The sequence below is a fragment of the Fusarium coffeatum genome, assembly GCF_003316985.1.
Source record: "Fusarium coffeatum strain FIESC_28 chromosome Unknown BRIP53273_contig_136, whole genome shotgun sequence".
Taxonomy (NCBI): Eukaryota; Fungi; Ascomycota; class Sordariomycetes; order Hypocreales; family Nectriaceae; genus Fusarium; species Fusarium coffeatum.
In genome coordinates this window covers 62,457-90,118 of record NW_022157929.1, presented here as the reverse complement: position 1 = coordinate 90,118, position 27,662 = coordinate 62,457, and the positions used below count along the sequence as shown (strand labels likewise).

Genomic DNA, 27,662 nt, shown 5'->3' with positions numbered 1-27,662 from the left:
ATTAGAAGGGTAAGAGTGGAGATTTGATTCTGTCTTACGCGACCAACCCAACAAGCGTCAATGGTTTTTACTTCTCATACACACTTATACACAAAACGCACATGCATCTTCTCGAACTCCTCTGCGTAATTGGTCTGTCGTTTCTTTTTGCGCCTAGATTATAATCAACTCCGCTCTCTTCCCCCTCTCAAGCGACTTAAGCAGAGGTTTCATCTCTCACGTCCGCCGCTTTCGATATGGTACAATATGATACAGGCTGGCTATTGTTTGATTTGATTTTGTGATTTGGGTATCTTATTCGTTGATCTTGGCAAGGATCCTAAGCAAGTTGGTCAGCATACTCGTTTCTTACACCAAGTGGCGCTCGATTGCGCTTTTTATTGACTTACTCGCTGTCGCGGAAGAGCTGGAACTCCTCCTCGCCGGCCTTGACGGGAGAGCCACCGAATTGAGGGATTAGGACACGGTCACCGACGGCAACACCCATGGGTAGGCGGTTACCCTTCTTGTCCATGGCACCGGGGCCAACAGCGAGGACCTTGGCCTCGTTGAGCTTCTCGACGCTGGACTCGGGCAGGAAGATGCCGCTGGCAGTCTTGGTCTCGGCCTTGATGCGCTGGACGAGGACACGGTCAAGAAGGGGAGCAAGAGCTCGGATGGACTTGATGGAGGTGGCCTACAGCGCAACAATGTTAGTTCCAGTCATTCCATCTTGTAATTCATAGGTCCCATGCGCCTCATGCTTCAATCTCTTCCACCTTTGCCTCCCCCCGGCTTTCCAATTGCCGAGGATAAATAGCTTAAGCGTTTGGGTTGAAGCATTGGCATGATAGCATGGACCATGAATGAGGTAATCATGAACGCACCATTGTGATTAAGCTGTAAGATGATTATGATATGGAGAAGAAGAGTCGTAGATTCGTGATTGGAGAAGTAAATAAGAGGAAAGAGTTCGGCTTCGGTGATCAACGGAGTTCAAATCGGCGGTGGATCTCTCTTCCAACAGCTTCCAGAAGAGTCAGCAATTTTTTCCCCAAGCTTTCCCCTCGGCTCTGGATTTTCCCCGGTTCCGACGACCGTCACCCCACTACACCACTTATTTCGATCCATATCCCAAACCGGCCTATGATGCCGAACGACGTATAAGCCGGGGTCTATGAGGCCAAGTTCGCAATATCAAATTGTATTCAACTTTTTCTTCTCCCCTACTCACTACTTATCCTCTGTAGTCCTGTCCGTTTTCCGCTGTGATTAATCTTACGCTACACCAGTACTCTTTACAGTTGCCAATCCACCATCTATCCGTTCGTCATTCATGATGCGCAGTACAAACAAATACGTTTCCAACCATACCAGCAATTGATACTCGCAATTGCTCTCAAAACGCCAAATTCCGGCATATTCCCTATCGGTTACTCCATGCTTTCTAGTAGCTGTGTCTCAACTGTCTAGCATCACTTCTTCTCCGGTTGTTGATTGGCTGGTGGTTCTAAAATGTGCGTGTGGTCTTCGGCGGGGACCACCTCGCCATGATCAAATTGCTGACAGATCACAGTATCAGCCACCCATGGCTCTTGGAGGATCTCTTCCATACTGGCTCGTTTCTTGGGGTCGAGGTCAAGCATTCTGCTAATGATGTGTCTGCTCTCTCTGGGTAGCAAGCGCAGAATGCGCCAAGGTCCTCGAATAACTTCTTTCTTTTCTCCTGAAGCAGGTGCCTTGGAATCATTTGCGGAGCTCGCCTGTTCCGAGGTTCCTTCCAGCTTGCGCTCCTGATGGGACTGCTTCTTTGTCTCATCCTCAGACAAGAAGTCTCGGGCAGGTGTGCTGGTCAAATCATTTGTCGACTTTGAGGGCGCAATTAACTTTCTGGGATCGTGTCCGGGCGTGGGATCCGCTGCGAACAGCTTGAACGAATTGTCTGTCATTCGTGGCACCTTCCAAGGAAAACGGCGTAAAGTCATGCAACAAAAGATAATGGCCAAAGACCAGATGTCTACAGCAACAGCATCATACTCCTTGGCGTCGTAGACCTCAGGGGCGAGGTAAGGATCGGAACCGACAATACCTGAGACAAATTAGCCAAAGTTTTCACCTTGCTCACGCTAGTACTTACCCTTGGCTGGTACTGTGCCAGTTTCAAAAGGATATTTGAAGACATGAGCGCTACCAAAGTCAATGATTTTCATGATACCCTTACTGCTCACGACCACATTGTCCAGCTTCAGATCTCGATGCGCAAGGCCCACGCTGTGCAGATAGGTCACACCGTTGAGAATCTGAAGGAAGCAGCATGTTATCTCTTCTCGTGACATCTTGCCGGTCATAACAATCGCAAAGAGATCAAACGGCGCGTATTCCATCACTTCATACCACCGTCCCTTTTCTTGCAAGATGTCCAATGTTTCGATGATGTTGCCATGGTGAAGAGTCGACCCAACACAAAACTCAGCAGTCACTTTCTTGTTGTACTCCTTTTCGGTTTCGTAGGTGTGTCTCGCACGGAACTCCTTCACAGCAAATACAGTGCCATCGTCCTTGCGCTTCATCAGTCTAACCGAGCCACCAGCTCCGGACCCCAAGAATTTGCCGAGCTTTCCATACTTGGAAGACAGGCCATGGTCATCTCCAAAAGGCAGCTGCTGAGTCGACTTGGTGGTAGTTGAGGGTGCCTTGGAGCTCTTGATAGATGGCGCCGGGGACGATTCCCTCTTCTTGTTATGGTGTCCACCTTTTCGGAAGAACCTCTTCAAATCTGCCATAGAGCCTTGTCCAGGATGAAGGCTGCCGGTGGTGGCACTATCATTGTGCGACAGTTCTTCACTACTATTTCTGGCACTGCCTCCAAAGATTGAAGATCCACGCTTCTCATTGAGATTTGCCTTTGACCCATGAGGGGAGCTATGCTTCTTCTTGCGAGAGAAAATGAATCGAGGGTCGATCGAGTTCTTTGTAGTGTGTGCTGCTGGCGCTGGTCGTCGGCCTTTGGCGTAGGGGTCGTTTTTATCGCCGCCAGGGGTAAACGGTTTGGAATAGAAGTGGGATGCTGAGCTGCGAGAAGGACTAGACTCTCGGGAAGCAGGCACCGAACCAGCTCCGCCTCCAAACATGCCTCGCCGATGAGGCTGGTGCTGCTCTTCAGCTGACGATGCCCTACGAACCGCATGATCCGAGGCAGCTCGTTGAGCCGAGGGTCTCCTGTCGGGAGCTGGCGAGGCCTTTTCGTGGGATGACGATGGTTGTGGGGTGATAATCGGAGGGTCGCTCGGTTTCGATCCTTCCCTAGCCTGACCGGATCCAGCGGGAGTAAGGGGAGGGGACGCCAATGATGAGATTTGAGGGCTGCTGTGTGGGGATTGAAAGCTGGCGGATGTGGGTGTGGGCAGTCTCGTAGACTGACCAGATTCATCTTCGTTTGATGGGACCTGTGATGACATCAGTTAGCGTCAGTCGCAGAACCTTGAGTTATGGCGGCTCATCCGGGCTCTGGACAAATTGCAACAACAATCAGGTTGCAAAAATCTCAGAATAACGACCTCAAATGTCGAGTTGACCGACAAAGTATCGCAGGGACTCATTGTGCGTGAATACATAGCAGGGGAGACATACTCGGGAAGCTGGGAGCGAGAATGCTTCAAACTGGCAGTTGTTCAGGCGCAATTCTTGCAGAGGTCGTCCATGAAGTGACTTGGTGAATGCTTTGAGTTGGTCGGCAGTGACCTCTGTGAAAGGGCTCGATTGATCTCTGTCTTCTTGTTCCAAGTTCGATGACGACGGCTCTACAGTAACGGGTTGTGTGGGGGAGATCTCCTCGACGGCGGAAGAGAACCGGACACCGGAAACATCCTCAGGCGCATCTTCCTTGACCTCTGGGACTTGTTGAGATTTCTGAGTCGATTCTGGAGCTTCTATAGAGTTGTATGTTAGCGATTGTACCACAACTGTTTCGCAATGTGGTTGAGTGCGCGCAGAGAAGAGGATCAAGGTGGGGCAGAGTTAACTCGGTAGAACCGGAGAATAAGCTTACCAGCGAGGTCCTTGGGACGAGAAGGAAGCTCGTGCGATGGATTTGGAGAAGCCATCTGATTCAAAATGGATGCTATTGATGGGTTGTAGTCCAAGATATCAGAAAACAAACCAAAATAGCGATATGGGGGGAGTGTTAGTGTTGTGTAGAAGAAGCGTAGACTAAAGGAGCCCAAAGTGTTGCGACAGCGATGATAAAAGAGGATGGCCCGCGCTGGTGGGGGTCCCACCTTCCCATTCTACTTCCATTCACTCAGTTTCCTTTTACTCCGGTCTCGTTTGCTTCCTGGGCAATGGCTAGTGCCCGAGAGGTTCTTTTCACGGCAATGCGGGTGCTAGAAACACGCTAGTGGTGCACTAAGAATGTTTCTTGGCGGGCATGGACATGCGATCACCTTTCAGGTACAATGAAAGTTGTTACTGTTGCTTGTATATGTGTGCGAATATTCACGATGATGAGATTCATACAAACTATCAGTCTAAGCATCATGTCAAAGAGAGGCCTCATCAATGTTACTTTAACTCATCTTGATGCGCAAATAGCTCAGCCAAGAGGTTCGGCAGGCATCAAGAGTCATGTACCTCGACTTACGAAGCTCTGTTTGGCCCTGGCACATCACTAGACAAGGTTGCTTGAAAAGAAAAAATTCAACATATGGAATTAAGGAATGGAAGTCGTACCCGTGTACTACATGTTTGTATTGTAAAATAATCTTCTTCCGAGGTTGACGACATCCATCTGACTAATTATGACTCAACTTCCAATCCATTGAGTGTGCCACCACCAAGTATGTGGTAACTGAATATGTACTAATTAACGATGCAAAGATTGAGTTGAGAGACGGTAAGTATATCCAGATCCATGAATAACCTCACCCCTGTCAAACGCATCGGGTAGCCCCGATCTGGGTCACCGCTCAGCTCTGTTTCTTGGTCGACGATATAAGCAACACAGTAATAATCTCGGTTGGTTTAACAATGTCTTACTTGTATCAGTACGAGGCGCGCAGATACACGTGCTTAGTAGCACGATACTGTTTATAGCATTGTGAAGCTGTCCATGTCAGAGCGTGATATGCACTGAGAAACATGAGACAGGGGAGAAGTATGCAGCAATGACAGCTGCCATTGTCCGTTTATGGAAATAAATCAAGAAATTTTCTCTCTTCATTCTTAACGTTCTAGCCCATGCGGAGCTTCCGGCCAAGCTTCGGTCGCCTCCAAGCCCTCTGGAGATAAATATCAGAAATCCTTTCATCGTCAACCAGTAGAGAAATTGTTGATAAAAAATTAACAACTCCACATATTGCCCAAAGTACTGCTAATGCTTTACACTTTCCCCGTATAAGGAATGAGTCCGCAACCAGATGAGTCTTTTGCCTGAGTAATACGCAACCACCGTATGGTGCGGCTCTTTGCATACTAACTACTCTTTCAAGTAATTGAGTGCCGGCCAAGGTCCAAGAATACACTCAGTGAATGGATCCACGATGCTATTGATTCGCAGAATGCTAAAATAAAATAGTCTAAATACTCGTCTAAATTATCATAAGTTTATGTTCTTGGCGGCGAAGTCTTTTCATATCCTAACAGATTCACGCTGGAAATATGCTGGGCGATTCCAGGGGCTATCTAGATAGGTATTAGTTAGCTTAGGATATCTGGCCTTAGCTGTCGATCCTTCATTTGTGCATTGAAGCGAAGTTCAACAGTTGTTTGTTGCAGTTATATGAAGCCCAAGCTTATACAGACACCTGACCCATTCGGATTACTATTCTTGGATATTACGTTGTTAGAATATCCTAGTTTCTTGGCCTATGACACTTTTATACTAATCTTTAGACTAGCTACACAGAATTACTGATATAAGATGTATGCTGCCATATCGCTAATCGAATAGTCTTCACATGCATGCCTTGACCTGTTGCTCAATACGAGGCCTCCTGCAAGACACGCGTACTGTGGATCTGGTTCCTGAATATCCGTGTATCTATCTATAGTTAATCATGACAAGGCTAAAACTAGGTTTCATCCCTCATCATAAAGTCAATGATAGTACGATCTTCAACCACTCGCACTTGATCCATCAATGTGGCCCATTCTCCGGCATGAGCACCCTTCTATCATGTGATTACCTTCTCGACTTCTTGCCATTCCGATCTGTCACCAGGTCTCGTGTATCATCTTGCATATCTTCGCTCTCCATCCAAGCTCTAATTGTTGTCTTTCTGATATATAATTGCTCCCTCGCTTCGAGTTGGGCCGAATCTGTTGTGAAATGCCTTTGTAAGACCTTTTGTTGTTGAGTTTCATCTCAGCCGATCGTGAAGAAATCGATCCTCCTCGGGTGTCCAGACAGGATGTTTCTGTGCTGTGTTCACTGTGGGAGTCCGTAGGAGATGAATATTGTGCTCAACTGAGCTTTTGGAATGGCTGGTCCTAAACCACAAAAGATCACATGTCTTCTCGAGTCTTAAACCTGAAGCTATGGATTCTCTGATATGTTTCTCCCCTGCTTCTGTGAAGGGTAAAACTGTGCTGTTGGTAAATCCCTTTGACTCAGCCATTCTCATATATATAGAGATCCCAAGTATTTGTCCTACTCATTGGTCCAAAGTGGCGGCGCTCGATGATTGGGGCCTCTAGTTTGGATTCGAAAGTATTATCATGAAGGCTTCTTAATGATCTTTCTTTCTCGGAGTCTCACGCCTTTCGTCATCAAGTTCGTTCCGGGTGGTCTTAGTTCGCAGAAGCTCGACCAGAGATTCGTGTTCCTGCTCGGATGGCCGGTATTTGCTCGAATTTCCGTCCTGACTACCTAGCTATAGTCGACTCGGTTCGTCCTTATATATATACCCTCGGATGGCGATATGAGCCTTTTGTCATTGTTTTCAATCCTTTTCAGGTATCCTGATGGCGCTGTCCCATTGTTGTTGGAAAATGCCTGCGGCCCCGTGCCAATTATATATAGCTGTAAGTAACTGTCTACATATTTTCTCTTTTGCATGCATCACTCTATCTCATCAATGAGACTATTGATGAAGGTGATGTTTAGTTTCTCTGGTTGTGGTGCATTGACCTCCTCGGAAGCAGTCTCTTTGTTCATCGGATCTGTTTTCTTCCTCAGTAGGACCCAGACCTGTGTCTCGCTCCAAGAAGGCTTCGTTCGCGGCCAAATACATATATCTCGTCGGTGGTCTTCGCTGATGGCTTTTTACGGCTCTGGCCATGGTGTCACTACATCTTTCCATCAGCATCACTGTTTCTCGTACCTTCCTCTCTTGGGGCATCTACCCACCTCACGAACTCGGAAATCTTTCCAGGACGAGCCTGAGGAGCCAGCGAGAGGTATGGTAACAGTCATCTTAGGGGTCCTGTCTACTCTTATATGTCAGTCAAAGGAAGGGGGCTGATGAACTGACAGTACGGAATTTGCCTGCGAGGTCTGGTGTTTGTCTCGTCAGTTACGTTTGTTGGGAAGCAAGCTTCAACATCTGCATGAGAGGCTGTGACGATGATCAAACCATTCATCAGATGCCCTCGCCGATATCGCAATGTTTTCTAGCCATCCAATGTGACTGACATCAGAGCTTCGTGGACATATGGCAGCTGGGCTGCCAGTGCCTGCCAGTGCCTGCCAGTGCCTGCCAGTGCTAGCCCACAGGACCAAATTTCCTACCACCTTAACCTGAATCACGAAATAAGCCGTTTGATAGGCTTTGGCACTGACATTGACTTGGGAGGAGTTGGCCATTGATTGAAGTGCAACTTTGCATTATCCGATGTCGCCTTTACCAAGCAATTTGCCCCGGCCACTCAGCCCTTTCATTATCCAGAGCTCTGATTTGGCCCGGTCATCGAAATTCTGCTGCACTATGTCTCCCAAGATCACATCGCAATCGACCTCATATTTCTCGTCATCTGGAAGCTTCACATCCTCCAATATACCGATGAAGCAAACGCTCAAGCAAGGGCGGGGCTGGCAAGGTCGGTTTGTCCAGAAACACAAACGTCAAAGATGTGCTTGGTATTTCGCTTTTCAAACACCAAGTTGGCGCAATCCAGCACTGATTCATTTGGTGAGCTCAAACCCCAGTCCTTATCATTAACTGTTGTACACTTCTAATATCTTCTTAGAGGTTCTTATACATGCCACATACGTGGTCTATCGTTTTCTTGATTCATAAACATTTGCTTCAAGCCACCACATTGATTCCTATCGACTTCGCCTGGAAAATGACCGCTCTGCAAAGACCTTCCAGGGACAGACCCGAAAGTCGGAGCTCAGACTGCTTGATCTTTGCGATCTCGTAAACGTGCTTGAGTGAAATGGTTCCAACTGTCTCGTGACCTGGTTTGCTGGCACCCTTTCGCTTGCCCTTCTTCGACAAAGGTGCTTCAACGGCGTTGAGGAGGAGCCATGAGGTTTGCGGTGTTCGGACGTCGAAGATGAATGATCGATCGGGGCGCACGGTGACTCGGCAGGGAGTTGGTGTGCCGGTGATGATATGTGCGGTTCGAGCATTGAACTCCTACTCTCAGGTCAGTACACTATCAAACCGAGTTCCTTCACATGCTCTGACCTTGCAAAAGTCCATCGACTTGACACCTTTGGAACCCAGAGCAGGACCAACAGGAGGACTGGGACTAGCCTGTCCAGCTCCCACGATCAGCTTCACGATCTGGTCGACGCCTCCAGCACCTCGAGCCTTGGACATGACTGCGGTTGTTCTTGAATTGGACGAGTCTCGTGATGCGACAGTTCGAATGGTGTTTTGCGAACTGGAGAAATTCAAGAGCCACTTCGGTAGCTCTAGTGCGCTGATTGGACAGTATATGTGGGTCATGATGCCCATCCACCCAGCCCACAGCTGCCATAGGCTTTGCTCCACTTGAACCTTGCAACAAAAAAAAGTTTGGAGCTGTTTTTCTTCAACCTTCACATACAACCATTTTCTCCCCCGCGAGAGTCATACCGTCAACCAAGAGAAGAGAATCTCATCGTCGTCTAGGAAAAGGGAGTCTCGTCGTCGCCTAGGAAAAGAGTCACATCACCGCCTAAGGGAAGACCGAGTCTCATCATCGCTCAACAGAAGAGTCCTATCGTTATCTAAGAGAAGATGCCTTCCACACACGACAAGGCCAAACCGTGGGACGATGGCACCGTGGACAAATGGGCAGAGGAGAAGTTCACGCCTGAACACAACGTCGGCGGTGTTTTCGCTGACGAAAGCTCCTTCGCCACTCTCTTCCCAAAGTTGGTCTTCTTCCTCGTGCCGGTTACTTCATCCTAACAGTGTCCTAGATATCGCGAGCAATACCTGCGTGAGGTCTGGCCTCTCATTACTAAAGAGCTTGCCAAATCGGGTATCGCTTGTACACTTGACTTGGTCGAAGGCTCTATGACTGTCAAGACGACGCGGAGGACCTACGATCCGGCTGCAATTTTGGCTGCAAGGGATCTCATTAAGTTACTCGCCAGAAGCGTTCCCGCCCCTCAAGCTATCAAGATTCTCGAAGACGGTATCGCCTGCGACATCATCAAGATAAGGAATCTTGTCGGATCGTCCGAGAAATTCGTTAAAAGACGCCAGAGGCTTCTTGGGCCTGGTAAAGCTGCCGGAATCGAGCTTCACGACAGATTTGCTAATATTGTCTTTGACAGGAGGTTCTACACTTAAAGCTCTTGAGCTGCTCACAGAAACATACATTCTTGTTCATGGAAACACAGTCTCAGCTATGGGCCCTTACAAGGGACTCAAGGAGTTGAGACGAGTCGTGGAAGACTGTATGGCCAACATAGTAAGTACGATATGACTCATACGACACACAGCTTGCTAAAACGAAGCAGCACCCAATCTACCAAATCAAGACCTTGATGATTAAACGCGAGCTTGCGAAGGATCCTGAGCTTGCTACAGAGAGCTGGGATCGCTTTCTCCCTAACTTCAAGGCGAGAGCTCTCAGCCACCGACGAGTCCCGAAGAATGTCACCGACAAGACCAAGAAAACCTACACACCATTCCCTCCAGCACCCGAGAAGAGCAAGGTCGACAAGCAGATCGAAACTGGCGAGTATTTCTTGGGCAAGGTCGGCAAGGAGCGTGCTGCTCAGGAGGAGCGCAAGGAGAAGCAGAGCAAGCGAAAGGAGGAGAAGGCCAAAGAGCGCGAGGCCGAGTTTGTTCCACCAGAGGAGGATCGCCCAAAGAAGAAGCGCAAGAAGGCGCAAGACTAAGCGCGAGCTTTCAGTACTGCATATTGCGTGGATGGGCCACTGGTGTGAGTTGCGCCAATCTCATGCACAAGCTCTCAAGGTGTATGATACCCTGAAAAATGACTTGGCGTTCTTGTATCTGCTTAAAAGTTTAATAGTTGAGGGAAATGCTTTCAAACTAGCTAGTTTCGACATTGGTGATATTGCATTATATAATTTATCGATCACCCGTCTACAGCTTTGAAGATGCGCCGTTTGCCGAATCCCACTCAATCACCAGCTTTCCGAATTGCTTACCCTTGTCCATATCTTGGAACAGTTCATCAATTCCCTGGATGTTGTCCAGCCCCTTAATCGTTCTGCTCACAATGGGCCGGATCTTCTTCTCGTTTACAAATGCGACCATATCCCGAAACTCCTTCCGAGATCCCATTGTTGATCCTTTCAGCTCGATGTTCTGCAGATTCGCAGACATGAGCCAGTCCATCTTTGGAGAAACAGTCATACCATATTGAACGATTACACCACCAGCCTTGAGCAATCGCACAGTCTTGCTCACGATTCCGCCGCCTGCGCCATCAATGACAGCATCGATATATGGCCGGTCAGCTGGCAGCTGTGCTCGAAGCTCCTTATCCCACACCTCGTTCTTGTATACGACTCCACCCTTTGCGCCCATCTCTTTGGCCTTTGCGATCTTTGCTTCGTCACCGGACGTGACGAATACGTTGCAACCCTTTGCTACGGCAAACTGAAGCACTTGCAGCGCAACACCGCCGCCAATGCCTGTGAGAAGTACATTTGCGCCAGGGAAGGCGGCATTGCTCTTGGTGACTAATGCGCGCCAGCCTGTGAGACCGACAAGAGGTAGAGCTGCGCCTTCAGCAGGTGTGAGATGCTCAGGGGCGGGCTCGACTTCTTCCTCTGATACCACGATGTAGTCTTGGGCGGTACCGACTTCGGTGAGCTTGGAACCACCAGTGACCGCAAACTTGCGGCTATCCTCTGGGGCAGCAGGATCTGACTCCCAGCCGCGCATTGGGGTAAGAATGACGGGCTTGTTGAGAAGATCTTTACGGGTGACGTTGGATCCGAGGGCAACGACAGTACCATATCCATCTGCTAGAATTGGATTGGTGAAGGAAATGGCTGGGTAGAGATGGCGGCGCATGAAGAGATCACGGTGGTTAAGCGCCGCCGCTGAGAGGTTGACTAGAACCTCCTTTGGGCCGGGTGTTGGCTTAGGTACTTCATTTATCTGAAGTCTAGATAACTGTTAGCAATTGGATGTTTCTTTGATGAGATGGTTGTTCTAACGGATAGTAAACCTTTCCAGGCTTTGCGCCTTCAATCTTCTGTAGAGTGAGAGCTCGGGGCATAGTTGCGGCTGCGATGCTATTAAATGAGATGTAATGAGACTTCTTATCAAAATGGAATTGTCTCTTAAGTAATTAGTTGAAATCGTCTTGATGCCGGCTATTGTGTATGAGCCAGTTGATGTTGGGAAGTATGTATGAGATAGCCTTCGACTACACCGAATAGCCATGGCCCCGCAACGTTAGTTTAGACCTCGGTTGTGCGATCTAAGGTTGTATGAACGTCGGCTCGATGATGCAAGAGCTTGGAGATCATGATCCTGATTAATAATACATAGAATTTGAATCAATTTGCACTATCATTCTTCTCACTTCACTCTCAGTCAAACATGACTATATTGCTCTTTGTCTCATTGAGTTCTTGTTGTCTTCATGTGACGTTATGAGTAACTACCCGATGAACCAACAATAACTTACAGCCCCGGTATGCAAGTAACAACTCTCAAATCGGAACAGAACGTGAAGCTATATATCCAAAGCACCCAAACTACGTAGTAGCCTCACTATGGTCGTCTCAACAATGTATTCCGCGATTCCTATTGCTGAGACTCATGTTTGAATACGAGCTTACCCTACATGATCCCTGATTCGGCAACTCAAGCTTCAAGTCAGCACTTTAAATCAACTCTACCACTGTTTGAGCATTATTGTGAGCCAAGGTGGTCTATGGCAGAGTTTATTAAGATGGTAGACTGTATGTTGGAAGTTATCTTGTTGTGGACGTAGATGTATCTTCGACGGAGAACGATACTACGGGTTTTGACACTACGGTGGTGCTATAGCAAGCGAATCACTCAGCTACTATCAACCAGCTCATTGGATTTATAATGCTCTGAGAAAATCATGATAGTATTTGCATTTCTGTAACAGTATTCTTCAATTAGTAGCTCTTTGGTCCAATTCCTACAATCTAGTTTCTCAAGTAAAGCTGCTATACTAACAATTGCGTGCTTACCAACACTCCGAAAACCGGCGATTGATATATCGTCATTCCCAACGACCATCAAACAAACATCCACTCTCAAACTAGGTGTTTACCACAACGAGGATTTCCTGATGGCCGCACTACTATCAGGTGCCGTCTATGGCGCCTCTACGATAGCATCAGGCGTATTTCTGCCCTCGAAAATCATCGATCAGTTCAAGTTCCAGGATTGGCATATGCTACAAACCTCTCTTGGTGCCGTCGCAAGCAGCGCGTGAGTACCTGTATCCCATATATCGTCTGGACAACTACTAACCATTTGGATAGAATTATATACAAGATTGCTGAACGCTACGGCTATGTTAATCTCAAGCCTAGAAGCTCTTCTCCAATCGGCCTTTTCGGACATTATGATGGCAACGTTCTAGGCGGGTTTCTGCTTGGAGCTGGTATGGCTTTCTCAGGATCTTGTCCTGGAACATTATTCGCGCAGGTTGGAGCTGGATTACGGACAGGATTATATGCTCTTGGTGGAGCTATCGTTGGTGGTATTGCATACACTGGATATGTTGCGCAAGCAGCCAAGGCTCAAAGAGAGAAGGCGGACGTGAAGCCTGAGACCGTAACTCTTGATAAGAACCTTGGCTTGTCGAAAGATGCAACCGTGGCTGTCTTCGAATCTGTCTGCTTATCTGTCATTGCTGCATCCGTGGCATACACTACTGGCTCAGACTGGACGGTCTTCTCAGCTGGTGGTGGACTGTTCATCGGCTTCTCGCAGCTCTTCTCCATCCTTATCCGTCGTTCTATGCTAGGCATCTCGGGCTCTTACGAAGAAGTCGGCAACCACTTTTGGTCACTTACACGAGGCTCTGCTTGGCCTAGCAGTCGACAGAATACCTTGTTCGCTGTGGGTATGGCATCTGGTGCGTGGGCGATCACCAAGGTCTTCCCTTCCTTCGTGCCCAGAGATGCTATTGAGGTTAACCCATGGCTTGCTGGCACTGGAGGATTCATGATGATTGTAGGATCAAGGTTGGCTGGTGGATGCACTTCTGGTCATGGTGTTAGTGGTCTGTCGATGATGTCGACGTCAAGTCTTGTCACTATGAGTACTGCTTTTGCGGCGGGAAGTCTGATTGCACCTTTAGTACACTAGAACAAACACCTGGATTCAATATATAGACAACACACGGGTATACTAGCTTACAAACTAAAAACCCGTTCGGCCTTCTTACCACATCCTATGCTAGCGGTAACTTCAATCTCAATCTTCATCTCATCCTTCATCAAGCCAGACTGCACCATAGTAGCAGCAGGACGAACCTCTCCAAACCACTTCTTCAAGACTGACCAAGTCTTGGGAAAGTCATCTCGATCAGGCAAAATGTATTTGACTCGAACGACATCCGATACCGAAGCACCAGCCGACTCAAGAGCAGATGCGATGTTCTTCATGGTTTGGTCAGCCTGCTCAGCAACGTCGGATGAGATTTGCCCGGTTCCATAGTCATAGCTAACTTGCGTTAGTATATCTTCATAGTCACAACGAAAGAAGCTTATGGTCACCCGGTAGTACCACTGACGAAGACCCAATCTCCGGTCACGACAGCTCGTGAGTATCCGATTTGCTCTTCAAAGGCAGAGCCGGAGCTGATGTTCTGGCGGGAAGTCATTATAGATGAGATTCAAGTTTGAGGGTCATATAGATAAGAAGATGGAAGCTACGGATCAAGTACAGATCAAGGGAGAAAAGAAGCTCAAAGACGAGTATAAATACGAAAGGCAGTACCACTGTTTGGTTGTTGTGAGTCACTTACACTATTCCGAATTACCTCTCCAAGGTGGGGTTCCTCGGTCAAGCCTCACTAGGTATGAAGCAGAACCGAATAGCTCGCATGTTACAAGACCGAAAATGGCTGACAATTCTCTCATAATCATAGTTCACTTGTTATGTTAGCTCCCTTCTTCTTGTTGGGAACAGGACGTTCTAATATGGATGAATTGAGATATCTAGCCCCATAGATTTATGCAAGCAGCTGGTATCTGATTGATTTCGTGACAATCGTAACGCTGGTTAACACCGTAGTATACATATTTTATTTTACACCATGCATGGGAATGCATCAACCATCTTAACCGATAAGCTCCTTGACCATCTTGGACAGCTCCTTCTTGTCCACATCCTTGCCCTCGAGAGCACCAGACAGACGCTTCATGACATCTCCCATGATGGACTTAGCCTGACCACCAGCAGCCTTGGAAGCCTCAACGGCATCCTGTACCATGGCCTTGAGCTGAGCCTCAGACAAGCTCTCAACGCCGCTGTTTGAAATGTACTCGTCCAGAACCTTGATCTGATCCTCCTCCTTCTGAACGAGGTCCTCACGGTTGGCGGCCTTGGCCTCGGCGGCAGCATCTTGAGCGCCCTTCTGGATCTTGCGGATCAATGCGACGAGCTGAACATCGGTCTTGATGGGGGTCGATGTCTTGGAGGCATTGAGGTTGGCGGACATGATAGCTCGGAGGACGGTCAGACGGGGGGTATCCTTGGCGCGCATGGCAGTCTTGAGATCGGCCTTGAGCTTGGACAGCAGAGGAGGGGGAGCATCGTCGGTAGATGTTGAGTAGAATCGGCAGACAGAAAGTCGGTTGACGGGCTGGCGGAAGGCAGGTTGGGACATGCGAACTGCCCGGAAAAGCTGCATAGATTGTCTTGAGGCCATTTTGACGGTTGGGACCAGGATGAGGTATTCGTTTGCTGTAGAGTGTGTAGAGGCTGTTTGGTGCTATGATATGATGACCTGGGAAGCTCAGAGCTGAAATCGGGCGAGACGGGAACTCAAAATTTCCCAAGGTCCTAAGGCCCAATTGGCGATTGTGATTGGCGGTATCGATAAGCTCCAGCAGGTGTCAGTGGTGGATAGAAACTGTCCAGGGACCCCAGACTGCTAACCCCGACCCCATGGAACTGGTCCAATTTGTGTCATATCCGGGGAGTAACTGAATGCACGACCAGACTGCCGAAGGTTTTATCCAACATATGGAGAGTGGTCCTTTGCCATTGTTCCAGGCGCTGAACAGTCAAGGCAGATATTTTTCGATTGTGCTAGCTGAATATGAAGTGTCCTAGTATATTTATCATTGAAATCCCAACAGATAGCGGCACTATAATGTCGTCAATATCATATTGACCCCTTACCCCTTAGGAACAGCCTACATGTCAATGTTTTCTCTCCTCTCTTCTGACGTCGTTCGACATGGCACGGAATACCGCTAAATCACCTGATGATACTCGCCTATGCTGGACAAGGATCGGGGATGATCCCGCTGATATTGCATTCCGCTAAGTTAGGTGTGCGTAGGATTACGCACTAGCTTTGGTGGTCGAGGAACAGACCAAGCAGTGGCTTGAACGTCGAATGCTAAAGTGTTGACACAGATCTATCCGTCTCGTTCTCCAGAATTGCCCGAGACGATCATCAAATATCAACACCAGTAGAAGGTACATGAATCATAGATGACTATCTCTTGCTGCAGAGATAGGTAGTGTACCCTAGCGTTGTTGGTGGGGATAAACTCGTCGGTAGTTCAGTCCGACGGGGAAATGAGGATCTGGCTTGTAGCGGAACGAGTGGTGATTTCGTAGTGATACCCAACACCCATTTGTGTGTCAAGCTTGTAGAAGGAACCCTAAGCTGTGTGAAACGTCTCTCTCAAACCTGTGCCCTGAAACTGTTCTGTTTCTTCCTTGGTCTTCTATCAATATCTTAATGTTGCAGGGTCTCTTAGCAAAAACCAAGGTTGCGGCCGCAAACAACAAGTCTCTTACACATCGGTCCCAAGCTGTCGGTACCGAGTGTCCGTCGGCCAGTCGTTTACGAGTCGAGTCACTCCTTAGGCCTTTATTCACAACAAGGGATGAGCAGCCACTTTCCATGGATTGTGCAAGTTGGTTAGGGAGTTGGATCTGCTCCTTCTTTGGGTAGTCCGAGCACCTGCACTTCCACTTCTTTGTTGTTTATCTACTAAGGTAGGTGCTCTTGCCCTGTTTGTCGTCATGCTATGGATAACCGTTCAACCTTCCTGCATTATCCACTTGATGGCGCGCCACTACTGCTTGCCTTGTCAACCAACAAAACTTTGTTTCAACGACATGGCAGTGTCCACTGCTCCTTCTCTTCAATGATGTACCGACCTCTTCTTGTTCTATTGTGAAGTCTCCAACTCAACACTATGACTCCTCTTAATACACCATGCTTGAATTTCGAATATTGTGCACTCATTCCCCAGGAATTGCCCTACCGCCCTTCAGGTACTGTTATTGGACCCAAGACCTTCTTATCGACGCGGCTTCTTGCCAATGCAGACGTAACTGTCATGCCTGGATTAGATCAAGAGAGAATGGCATGGGAACATAGCTAACTTACATGGGAAAGTATGCCTATAACCGCCATCAAACCATTTACGTCAGACCGCTCACGCCAAGTAAAGCTTTATGAAACAGAAGATGGGAAAGCTTACCTTGAAAGCCGGATTGCTTGCCTCGCTCCTCGCTTGAGCTACTAGAAGCTGAAAATCGTTGAAGGACATACTTTCCAGCGATTAGCGGAACGTCCCTGTTATCAAATTCCGATCGACCTACCCAAGAAATTGTGTGAAGGGGTACAGAGCCAGCGACGACAACAACTGGCTCACATTATCATTATTCGATCTGCCGATTTCATAATCTCGAGGCACTGCATCGATCAGTCCTGAAACACAAGAACATAACGTCATTCCGGCATACCATTTGACCAACCACACATGGGTAACGTCATGAGTCTCGATTCGACTTCGGTAAAGCCTGCGCTTCTCATCCAGCCTGCTAATTGCAATGGTGCGCGTGGATCTTTATACGGCGATTGACTATCCAAATACTGCTTTGACCACTGCGACAGAGCATGATCTTCCCGTCTTGGTTAAAACAAACGGCCTTGGTTGGAGATGAAGGAGACATCTACTCACCTGGTGTTAGTGTGCCATTATCGGATTGGGCATTGAAGTATATTTCGACCATCTGACACCAACCGCCAGGCTTCAGGACACGGAAAATATCTCGAACATAACTTCTCCATCGATTGGCATGGATCCCTCCTGCTACCATTTGGCTGTGGACGAGATCAAAGTGGTTAGACTCAAAGGTGAATCTAAGTTCGGTTGTCGTCAGCAGTTGTTTATCGACCCCGGCGTCAAACAGCCTACCTTCCGTTCAAGTCGTCAACCTGGAGCTCCATGTTGTCTGGAGGGTTTTCTGGTATCATATGCGGGCTCACATCGATGCCCAGGACCTGTGCAAGACAACCAGTCAGTCAATGACCTTTACGTTTCAATATTCCATGCTTGATGATTGGGGTTGCAGCCGTCTTGTTTCATCCGACGAGACCAAGCACAGACGCAATTATGCTTTCGGGAATAACGTCATGTTAAGCGTGCTTTAAGCTAGCTTATACCAGACAAAACCGACGCAGGGACTCCCTTTGACCTTATAGCAATAGCCTGCTATAGATAATGTTCACCAAAAGCCCACGGAGAACGTACCTCGGAATCAGGATATTGTGTAGCGACTTCCATCGCCCAATCTCCAGTGCCACAGCCACAGTCAAGCACTCTCTTTGGAGACCTGATCGGAGGGAATATGAGGCGTTCGTCGAAGAGGCCGCTCAGAACTCCGTGCATCAACTCAAGGCGCGAAACTTCATCCTGGCGAAACTCGTTACCTCCTGCAGACGATTTCGATACTGAAAAGCACCATCATTCCTACCTCATCGATCGGCGCAAAATAAGTACCGTTCGTTAGGGAGTAATGTTGGTAAGTGCGTCCGCAATGCTCGACTATCTCGGTGAACGTTTCGTCCAAGGGCACGGTTCCATCTCTTTGCATGGGGGCTTAGTAAAACTTCCATCTCTAAAGTCTCTCGTTGTCTTACTCGGCATCCATCATTTTTAGAATCAGATTTTCGGGCTCGATTGGCTTCTGAGAACACCAAGTATGCGGCAGACTTGTTCAAAAGATGATAGCAAAATGAGCTAGAGTCCTCTACCGAAAAAAAGAATTTCAGACCACCATCAATCGTTGGGAAAACATGTGGTACCTAAAGCATGGCCCTAGTCCGACGTATAAGAGCCACCCTGGTGCCAGGATGTTGACCCCGAAGTGCATCAGTACTATGGCGGCATTTGCATCTAGCGGCTTTACTTCCCGTCTACAGACGCAAAGGGGCTTCTCGAAGAATGCGGAGATGATGCTGGACAGCCGAGACATGTACCGGCAAAGCAATGCTTCTCCAAGCTTCTAATGCCGATCTTTACACTCCAGAGCGTTGAGCCATGGAGTAGTACATTGCCACGAGTGTATCATGAGCGACTATCTCAAAGATCATCTATTATTATAACAACAAGCAAATATGAATTCGACACAACGTCTGACAGATACAAAATAGGTATCTGGACGAAATGGTCGAGGGGGTCGAGTTCTCGTTTTCCTGACAAGACCGGATAACGATTTCAAGACATCGCGGCCTCATGTTTGCTTGGACCACCATGACTTAATCTGGGGCATAGAAGTGGCTGCCAATGGATGGATCTGAAAACGACTGGCGGAGGCACCGAGTGTCCTATCGACGTCCTATTCTTTCCATGCTTTGTTCGATAGCACGCGTTCCACACAAAGTGGAGGGGCTGCACTGACGCATATTTAAACATGATTGCAGTTGGCCATCTCCTCCATGCAGAAACAGCTTCTGTAGGGTCTCACTGTCGTTTAGCTCATTGGAGCCAATCACCAGATCCATTTCGCAGTTGGATGGAATCCTCCCACCATCTTGAAAGTCAGGCACCCGGCTGTCGGGACTTATGCAGCCTCCATAGATGGCTTCAGACTATTACCCGCTATGGATTGTGGCAACCAATAACCGTGAATAGTTTCACGTCGATGGTGAGGCTGTCCTACCCCAATGCTGTAACCTATGGTCACCAGGTAGAGGATAACGAGGGGCGATAGCCCATTATGTATGTAACACCGTTCTTGGTCTTGTTGGAAAGCAAGATCATGGTCGTACAAACAAAAACTCCTGCTGTACAATCCAATGGCAAACCATGCCAATACCGAGGACGTGGACGTGGGACCGTCTTCGGAAAAAGGCTATCTAAGCTTACCGTGCAACTATCCTCGGAGCCTACTCGGGTTACTGCACCAAAAAAGGGTCAGCAAAACTCTCTTCTCTTAAGGGCTCATTATTGGCATGGACACTGAGCAGGACAGCAAGTTGGCATGTTGATTTGCCTGGTCCTTCCACAGGGGGATCTTGGAATACCAGGATCTGCGGCGTAAATGCACCATAGAGCCCACCTACAGTCGGAGCACTTCCGTATCACCAGAAACATACTTCGACAGGCCTCAGCGATAACAAAAGTGATCCACACTTGGAGCACTAGAACTTTGAAGGCCAAACAAAGATAATCCTTGATCCAGGCTCACAAAACTTCAAGTCTTCACCGCCTGATGTGTCCACAACTAAAACAAAATTAAGAAGCTCAACCAGGAGCAGGTTATGCAAAGCGTGGAGATGGAGGATCCTAGTGGTAGAGATGCGCACGAAGGAGGTCGCATGGCCGCATAGATGCTGGTAATGGGCCGCTAAGTTGCATTGGGACGGTTCTCGCCGCTGGTGCGCACCTGGGTCCCTCTTCGGCTGATCCTTTGTTCTGCCTTGCTCATATCATACGACATGTCGAATTCTGCGTGGTATGGCAGCCAAAGAAGAACAAAACAGCGTCAACCAATGACCCGGCGGCCGCACCTGTACCTATGGACGGGCCGTTGCAGCTCGCCGTTCTGCAAGTGGCAGAATGGGGGAAGAAATGTCATTTGTTTGGTATGACACGCAGAAAAGAGTTCTTGAAAAGCTATTGCCGATTGCACTATCACCGCACTTTCATACAACTCATGACAGGGGATATTGCAGACTTACCTTATACGGACATAGACTCACAACGGTCGTGTTGTGAGTTGGTGCGAGCCATCAAATATCACAAAAGACTTGGAGACCGATGTGGATACCGAGAGAATGAGAGGATCCTTATGAGCAGAGCGGGAATATCTTAAGGTGGAAAGCTCTTGTAAGTCTTGACCCGCATGTTGCTTTGACCGTACCTCGACGGTTGAGAATTGCAGAACAGTTGGTCATAAAGGTAGAAAAGTGACGGAATGACGGCCATGACGGCCATGACCCAATTCTTACCCCATTTTTCAGATTCAACGAAGACTCTGAGACTTGATCAGATCAGCAAAGAACTGCACTGTACTGGATTGTGCTACAAGCGATGTCCGGACAAATTATCCCAAAGCTGAGAACGTCAGTCGGCTCACATGAATTAGCTTAAGAAGGGTCCAGTGGCTGCTGAGACTATGTACTGTATCCGCAACCAGATTTTTGATGCCAGCCGTGGCGGGCCGCCAGCAGGGAGTCTGTGGGGAGAGATAAGCCACCAAGCCAAGCTTTCGCTTTAGAAGGGGGTCTTGGCTTGAATGCCACTTCTCTAGACTCTAGTGACGTGGTGAAGCCTCATCTGGCACTCGCTCATACAGATAGGGCCAGTAACAGTGGGTTCCAAGAAAATCAGGATAACAAGACTTGTAAGCGAGCTCAAAGAGGGGGCAGTAATAGACGGCCGACTGCTAGGACGTATGGCAGCAATGTTGCCTCACTCACGCAACGAACAAGAGCTAATGCGTTATCACTAGCACTACCTGACTACCTACCACGATGACAGGGGAGCCATGCTCGGACCATGGTTTGCCGACCCAGACCGTCGGGATCTGACCAGAGAGCTGGTAAAATGGTGGGTTGATGGTTGTATGTACAGTACAGACACTACATCCCGCAGAATCAACACATCACTCAGGACCTTTTCTCCGGGCAGATTTTGTTACAGCGGCACTTTCATGAAATGCGTTCATCCAATAGTTATCACCTATCCTAAAGAACAAGGGTTGCAACGGATGCTACCATGATCATCCACGAAAAATAGCTCGTTTAACGTCTGGTTCTTCTAGCTTGTGGTGGTTTGTCATAACGACGTCTTGATTCTCAACCCATCATAATGCATACTTCTCCTCGAGCTCAGGAAAGCCAATGCAGAGCAACAAAAAAGCAAAGACTAGAACCACAAGTCCAAAGTGTACTGTGTAGCAAACAATGGTCGGCTAACTGTTAGCCCCGCGCCGTTTGCCCACACCATGTCTGTCTTGCTTGTTGTCACTGATTCTTTATGCATGTCAGCTAGATCCCTTGCCTTGTCCGCATGCGCCGTCGGCGTACTCGTTTTTCTTCCCTCTTTTCCAAGCGATAACAATGCATTGGCTTTTCACTGAGACAAAGCACGTCGTATCAAAAAGACTATCCCTTGTTTTCTTCTTCCCAATGCCCTTACCAATCACCATCATGCACATGAATCCTAAATCAGTAACACCAACCAAATGTCAGAGCAAACTGCATAGGCGGCCGAAGTCGATGCCGTACAGATGTAACATATTTACCCCTGAATGGGTAAGATAGAGACGACCCTGGCATGAAAGTAACGTCATGCGCTAAAGGAGAGAACATCTACAGTATGACAGAACGGATAGCGTTGCAGGTACATAACGCCCATGAAATGTCGCGGGGCAATCAACAGTTTATACCGTGAAGCAAGCCAAGGCCTGCGCTGGCAGCCACATTTGAGGCCCTCACCAGCATTCAAAGACGGGGTTCCTACTTTTGACGGCCTCGAGCCGCTCCACAATGACCTTTCGTTGATTTCCCATTTGTCCCTCTGCTGCAGCATATCCTAGATCACCTTCCAGATCATCCGTGTAGTTTTCATGGTCACCATAGTACTGCTGTGCAACGGAGTTGCTGTTGCGACGAGCAGCGGCATTGGCGAATGAATATCTTCGCTGCCGCCGCGATGCTTGTTGGCGTGCGGGCTCGTACATGTTCAGTGCGCGAACTGGTCCTTGGTAACTGTTCCTAACTCCAGTTGGCCGGACGGCCGGACGTTCAGTCACATCTCCACTGTGCTGCTGCTCTGTTGGTGCCAAGTAGTTGGGTTCACTTGACATTTGCTCGCCTGGCGATAGAGCCGTTTCTCCGGTGGGGGATGAGAGCTCGAACCGACCCGGATGGGGCATATCTGCGGGCGCACTGGCGAGGCCAAGAAGGTCTTCGATTGGAGGGTTATTAGCAGGGGCCGAGCTTGCAATGTCGGCTTCATCCATCGATTGACGAACGTGGGGATTGCGGCGGGCTTCTGAAGACGTATTACGCATAGGAACCGCAACAGGCACATCGACCAGATCGTCCCAAACACAAACTCGTGCTCTGCGAGTGAGTTCAAGAGGGCCATGGTCCGGAGTCTTGAGCGTCTCAACGACATTCCAGGCCTGTCCCTTCATGACTGCCACCTGCTTCGCAAACATGCGCTCTTGGAAATCGACATCCATTTGGAACACTCTCTTCAGCGAGAGAACTGTTTGCGTCCACCACGAGGTCGATGTCAGCAGAGGGAGAAAGTGGTCTCTCGTCTTTTGAGAGAATGGACGACCGATGAGATCAACGGGCAGGAACAGCCAACCAAAAGGGAAACTGAATGTGTTAGTTTGGTCCTAATACTGTAATGAGTGACTCTAGCCTTACCTTCTCCAAGCATCTGGGTGCTTCCAGGGCCATGATAATGAGTTATCAATGGCTCCAACTGTGATAACCGGCTCGTTTCCGACATGTTTCCGACTAGAAGCACTCATCGGTCTCTGTTGCTTGTATGGGTACGATGCTCTTGTAGCACGAGGTCCTTGCTGAGACAAGTCGACAGGTCGAGGGCCCTCCTCCTCCGCAACTGGTTCCATATTCAGTTGAATTGGGTCTGACGCTATTGAGGCTTTGCCTGTCTCCCAGTCCACTTTAATCATCCAATTGTCCAAGCCTCGATCTGTGTTTCGCATTATGTAGTCGAGAATGACTAGTTTCTCGAGCTCCTCGCGCAACGACTCCTTGAGATTCTCGGTCCAAATGAAATTATCAGGACCCAAGAGATTCGCGGCTTGAGCAGCTTCTTCGTCGTCGCTATTGTATCCGTCATTCGGGGAGGCGTTTCCTGAAGGGCGACAGCTTTCGGTCCATCTCTTCTTCTTTTTGTTTTGGTTGTCGTTTGTTCGGAATCCTGACCAGTACTGATCTGGCCAAGGATGCTCACGAAGGAAAACATTGGCATCCTTAAATCCTTTCAGGAAGACCTGGAAACTGCCCGGCTTCGCAGGAAGGGGGGTCTTCTTGCGTTGGAATTTGCGGCGATCCCAGAAAGGGTAGTGGAAAGACTTGGAGGCAAGCCATACGACATCGGTATATGGAACAAGGTGTGTTCTCAGTTGACAATCAAGGACGTATGCAGCTGCCTCGCTTACATACGAGAGGTTAGGAATAAGACTACAGAATTTGTTAGTTAGAGTACTCGGCCAGGAACCGAGGAAAGACATACCAAGCTCGTCCAAAGCAGCATGGGAACAAGTTTCTGTGAATCCACTTGTTCCATTTAGGATTTCCTGCTGCGTAAGGCTCCTCATCCTTGGGTTTGAAAACACCCACAATCTTGCCATCTGGATTGCGGGCAAAGTAACTGCCAGAACTGCCCTGCGAAATCATGCTAGGGTGAATTTCTTGTCGGATAGCGCTCCTTACGCTTTCGACAATGACCTCAAACTCTGCCTTTGACATGACACCCTCATGCGGCACTGCGGTACTCTCAGCAGTCACCGGGCGAACACCCTCGGGAGGCTGAAAGACAGAATAGTGAATTTCAAGGCGCTCCTCTTCGCCATGCTGATTCTTGCCCTTGCGCTTGAAACGCGACGCAATCTCGTCGGCCCAGCGCTCTAGACGAGCATTGATGGCTTTCAAATCAACACCAGCGCTACTTCCTGAACGGTGACGGAATTTGGGTTGAGAAGATGAGGTCAACGATTTGGGACTGGCCATGCCGGAGCGATGGCGCGGCTGCGAAGCAGGGCCATATCGGGGTGCAGCTGCGGGCTGGAGAGATGCGTATGATTGGGTGAGAGGATCCTCTTCTGAGTCGTCGCTGAAGTCGTCGGCCTGTGCGAGGCGTTCATAGCCTGTTGTCGCGGGTCGTGACCGAGGCATATTGGCGATTGTATGTAGAAGCGATTATGTGTGATTTCACGAGATTGACAAGGCCATTCCACGCTGCTAGGTACGTATGTTCGTGATTTTGGATGATTCCTCGTTCGAGACGCGCGTCGTTATCGTTGAGAGGGGCCGAAGAAGGATTGATTATAAATGGGTTCAGAGTCTGTGGTGTTGTTGTTGGCCCGTTTCGGGAAAAAGGAGTAAATGTTAAGTATCTAGGTTATAAAGAAGGGATAAAGAGGAATGAGAAGAAGAAGAAAAGGAGATCTAGGAAGATGAAGAAGAGAAGTACATCAACAACAGGATAACGCGCTCTCGTTGACAGTGACAACCAAAAGGAAGCCGGTTGCAGGATGACGATGGTGCCAGTTTGAAGTTGTCATGCTTTCAAGCTTGTGACAGGCCAGACCAGGACAGGCCAAAAAAGCCACGGGCTTTCCTCCACTTGACTGCAGCCTCCGCGTTGGAACTGGGGCCCGAGCTTGATTGGTGGATACGTACCCCTGAGTCTGTCTGAGTCTCCCCTAAACCCAGCCAAGAGGAAGCCCGGAAGAGGCACTGGAACTTCAAACTAGGGATAAAAAGATTGATCTAAAAACAACAACAACAATGGAATAAGGGAGATCCATTGGCTTGGAGGCCAAGTACAGTAAGCAATTGGTTGATCTTTGCTCATCAGGAACGCGCAGGAACTTAACAGACTTTTGATATGAACAAATGCGGATTCTAGTTTATGCTTTTAAAATTGGCTTGGAGCTTGGCTATGCCTTTTCTCTTTTCTCCATTGCACTATCAATAACTGCTAGCTACAGCTACAGTAGCACGGCATGGTTGAGTGGTCAGTGATCCTCCCGGCGCCGAATGCTCCGGAAGAGGATACGGAACGGACGGGGTCCCGGACATTTGAGTCCGCTTACAAGAACAGGCAACCAACCAACTCTCAATCTCTATAAGTCAGAAACTCTATCATGACCGGATTAATCGTCCGATATATATACTTTACAATTCCCATTCCATTTCCCGCATGGCAGAATAAGCGGGCATTTTTACTTTCCCTTTAGTCTGATGCTTTTGACTTTGAGGCAACCTTTTTTAGAAATCATCATTCCGCTATCCTACGGGAGAGAGCGTTGGACGAAGAGTCTCGGCCTTTTGTGTTACATTGCATGACAGATTTCTGTCTGCATGCTGGCAGCTCACTTGGAACAAACCAAGATCTAACCAGATGCTGCTGAAAGTGCAAAGTCTCCCTTGTACCTACTGTTTCCCTTTCCAGATCAACGGGGAATGAAGAGGGAATCTTCAAAAGAGCGCCACCAACTCGAGAGAGGAGAAGCTAATGTACCGAACCAGGGCTGAGCCAACGAGGGTTGCACCTCAAGTGCCCTGGGCGCTAACAAAATCCTCTGATCGCGTGCAACTATGATGAGGGGGAACAGAAGCTGCAAATGCAAGCAAGTACCCGGCGCCAAAGCTTGGTGCATTACATATTGTCTGGTGTGGTAAACTGCTGATGATGACGGCTATACACCATCAAAAAGGGAACTTAATTGCAGCTGCAGCGGACTATTTTTCCTCATCTGCAGGTTTCTTGACAATCGATCAATCTTGCTGATACACAGGGGTTCTTGTATTTCTCAACTGTACCTTTATCTTTCAGACATGATTTACAGGGACAAGAGACACGACTGAGCATGTTTTGTAGAGCCTGATACGTCATGGTATGCATCGCTGTGTTTCGTGAGCTCTAGTCTGGTATGATCATCTGGAGATCAAGAGTCATTCTTGTCTATCTGGGGTAGGGCTTGTCTAGGGAAAGTCTCTCCATACCAACCCAAGCCAGAACATCTTTTCTTTTTTGCTGATGAATTTGTCTTGAGATGGTTGTGCCACCGACAGAGCCAAGCCAAAGACAAGGCAGACTAGTCTGTTGTACAGAGACAGCTTAGATGCTGTGCAGTAGTAGGTCTGTACTGTACAACGGCCCCCTCCGTGCAGCACAGCAGAGCACAGCGCGGGGAAAGGAAGAAATGGGTTGGATGGGAGAGACCTTGACGCCTTGTGAAATGAGATGCTGCTATTCAAGGTTCGATCCTGCGATGGGAGGCTAAGCAACAGAGTTCGACGCCGGCAGAGAGGCGATCCCTTTGCCTTGTTATCATACACATACAGTATCTATATCTTTAGAGATAATATTGTTGATAGACAGTTATTCAGGAGATTAACCAGGGCTTGTCTTGTCTAAATAAGCGAGTGAGGGTGGACGAATTATGAGCCGTGACCATTCCATCCATCATCTGATTGCCTCAAACAAACATGAGATGAGACGCTCCAAATGGAATAGAATAGTACATACTCATCAACTGTTTCTATCAAGGATGTTTGACTTGAACATGGACCCCATCCCCCCGGGATGTCAATGCCGCACACGCACCCTAGGCACCCCTCCACTAAAGGTAACGTCCTGCAGTGCATTGCGGGTCTTTTCTAGGCGACTAGGCTAGAGCATGGACACCTCCATTACTACCGTATCGTATCCTCCCTGTAGAGTCCAAGGTCACTCGGTTTCTCCCTTCAAGGTTTCGTTTCAATCCCTTGGCCTAACTAAACTACTACGGTACTGTACATGTACGGAGCAGCCATTCCCAGTTGTTTCCTTCCCCTTTTTATTTATGTGACAACTATTTATATAAATGCCGAGCGAGGCCCTCCATTTGCTCAGACACTCTCTTTGACTAACTGCAACCCAAACAAAAATAATACCCTGGGCCCATCTTGAACTTACATACGGATACTGCTACCTACCACTGCCACGTCTTCTGCAGTCCTCCACCATTACCCAGTCGTTGCTCAAGTGATCACAGACCCCGGAAACCGTTCTTTCAGATATTTACTTT

The 27,662-nt window shown here is 48.4% G+C and overlaps 10 protein-coding genes across 10 annotated transcripts; 2 read left to right on the top strand and 8 right to left on the bottom strand.

The window, feature by feature from the left end:
• Positions 1-294: 294 nt before the first annotated feature.
• Positions 295-869, bottom strand: FIESC28_06261 (uncharacterized protein; the record flags this gene model as incomplete). Its single annotated transcript, XM_031160405.1, has 3 exons — positions 295-319; positions 390-676; positions 867-869. The coding sequence occupies 3 exons, from the start codon at positions 867-869 to the stop codon at positions 295-297; spliced, it is 315 nt and encodes a 104-aa protein (XP_031015451.1).
• A 585-nt stretch (positions 870-1,454) lies between these two features.
• FIESC28_06260 (uncharacterized protein) lies at positions 1,455-4,082 on the bottom strand (the record flags this gene model as incomplete). Its single annotated transcript, XM_031160404.1, has 4 exons — positions 1,455-2,068; positions 2,117-3,425; positions 3,610-3,908; positions 4,028-4,082. 4 exons carry the CDS (start codon positions 4,080-4,082, stop codon positions 1,455-1,457), a joined length of 2,277 nt encoding a protein of 758 aa, XP_031015450.1.
• A 4,140-nt stretch (positions 4,083-8,222) lies between these two features.
• Positions 8,223-8,744, bottom strand: FIESC28_06259 (uncharacterized protein; the record flags this gene model as incomplete). Its single annotated transcript, XM_031160403.1, has 2 exons — positions 8,223-8,558; positions 8,610-8,744. The coding sequence occupies 2 exons, from the start codon at positions 8,742-8,744 to the stop codon at positions 8,223-8,225; spliced, it is 471 nt and encodes a 156-aa protein (XP_031015449.1).
• Positions 8,745-9,146: 402 nt separating this feature from the next.
• FIESC28_06258 (uncharacterized protein) lies at positions 9,147-10,261 on the top strand (the record flags this gene model as incomplete). The annotated part of the gene is made up of 4 exons (XM_031160402.1): positions 9,147-9,283; positions 9,332-9,636; positions 9,692-9,828; positions 9,878-10,261. The coding sequence occupies 4 exons, from the start codon at positions 9,147-9,149 to the stop codon at positions 10,259-10,261; spliced, it is 963 nt and encodes a 320-aa protein (XP_031015448.1).
• Positions 10,262-10,472: 211 nt separating this feature from the next.
• FIESC28_06257 (uncharacterized protein) lies at positions 10,473-11,619 on the bottom strand (the record flags this gene model as incomplete). Its single annotated transcript, XM_031160401.1, has 2 exons — positions 10,473-11,505; positions 11,558-11,619. 2 exons carry the CDS (start codon positions 11,617-11,619, stop codon positions 10,473-10,475), a joined length of 1,095 nt encoding a protein of 364 aa, XP_031015447.1.
• Positions 11,620-12,672: 1,053 nt separating this feature from the next.
• On the top strand, positions 12,673-13,700 carry FIESC28_06256 (uncharacterized protein; the record flags this gene model as incomplete). The annotated part of the gene is made up of 2 exons (XM_031160400.1): positions 12,673-12,815; positions 12,869-13,700. The coding sequence occupies 2 exons, from the start codon at positions 12,673-12,675 to the stop codon at positions 13,698-13,700; spliced, it is 975 nt and encodes a 324-aa protein (XP_031015446.1).
• A 47-nt stretch (positions 13,701-13,747) lies between these two features.
• Positions 13,748-14,217, bottom strand: FIESC28_06255 (uncharacterized protein; the record flags this gene model as incomplete). Its single annotated transcript, XM_031160399.1, has 2 exons — positions 13,748-14,057; positions 14,111-14,217. The coding sequence occupies 2 exons, from the start codon at positions 14,215-14,217 to the stop codon at positions 13,748-13,750; spliced, it is 417 nt and encodes a 138-aa protein (XP_031015445.1).
• A 459-nt stretch (positions 14,218-14,676) lies between these two features.
• On the bottom strand, positions 14,677-15,267 carry FIESC28_06254 (uncharacterized protein; the record flags this gene model as incomplete). Its single annotated transcript, XM_031160398.1, has 1 exon — positions 14,677-15,267. One exon carries the CDS (start codon positions 15,265-15,267, stop codon positions 14,677-14,679), a length of 591 nt encoding a protein of 196 aa, XP_031015444.1.
• Positions 15,268-17,540: 2,273 nt separating this feature from the next.
• FIESC28_06253 (uncharacterized protein) lies at positions 17,541-18,524 on the bottom strand (the record flags this gene model as incomplete). Its single annotated transcript, XM_031160397.1, has 5 exons — positions 17,541-17,730; positions 17,786-17,871; positions 18,122-18,321; positions 18,371-18,456; positions 18,511-18,524. The coding sequence occupies 5 exons, from the start codon at positions 18,522-18,524 to the stop codon at positions 17,541-17,543; spliced, it is 576 nt and encodes a 191-aa protein (XP_031015443.1).
• Positions 18,525-22,310: 3,786 nt separating this feature from the next.
• FIESC28_06252 (uncharacterized protein) lies at positions 22,311-24,759 on the bottom strand (the record flags this gene model as incomplete). The annotated part of the gene is made up of 3 exons (XM_031160396.1): positions 22,311-23,208; positions 23,260-24,045; positions 24,098-24,759. 3 exons carry the CDS (start codon positions 24,757-24,759, stop codon positions 22,311-22,313), a joined length of 2,346 nt encoding a protein of 781 aa, XP_031015442.1.
• Between the last annotated feature and the right edge of the window lie 2,903 nt (positions 24,760-27,662).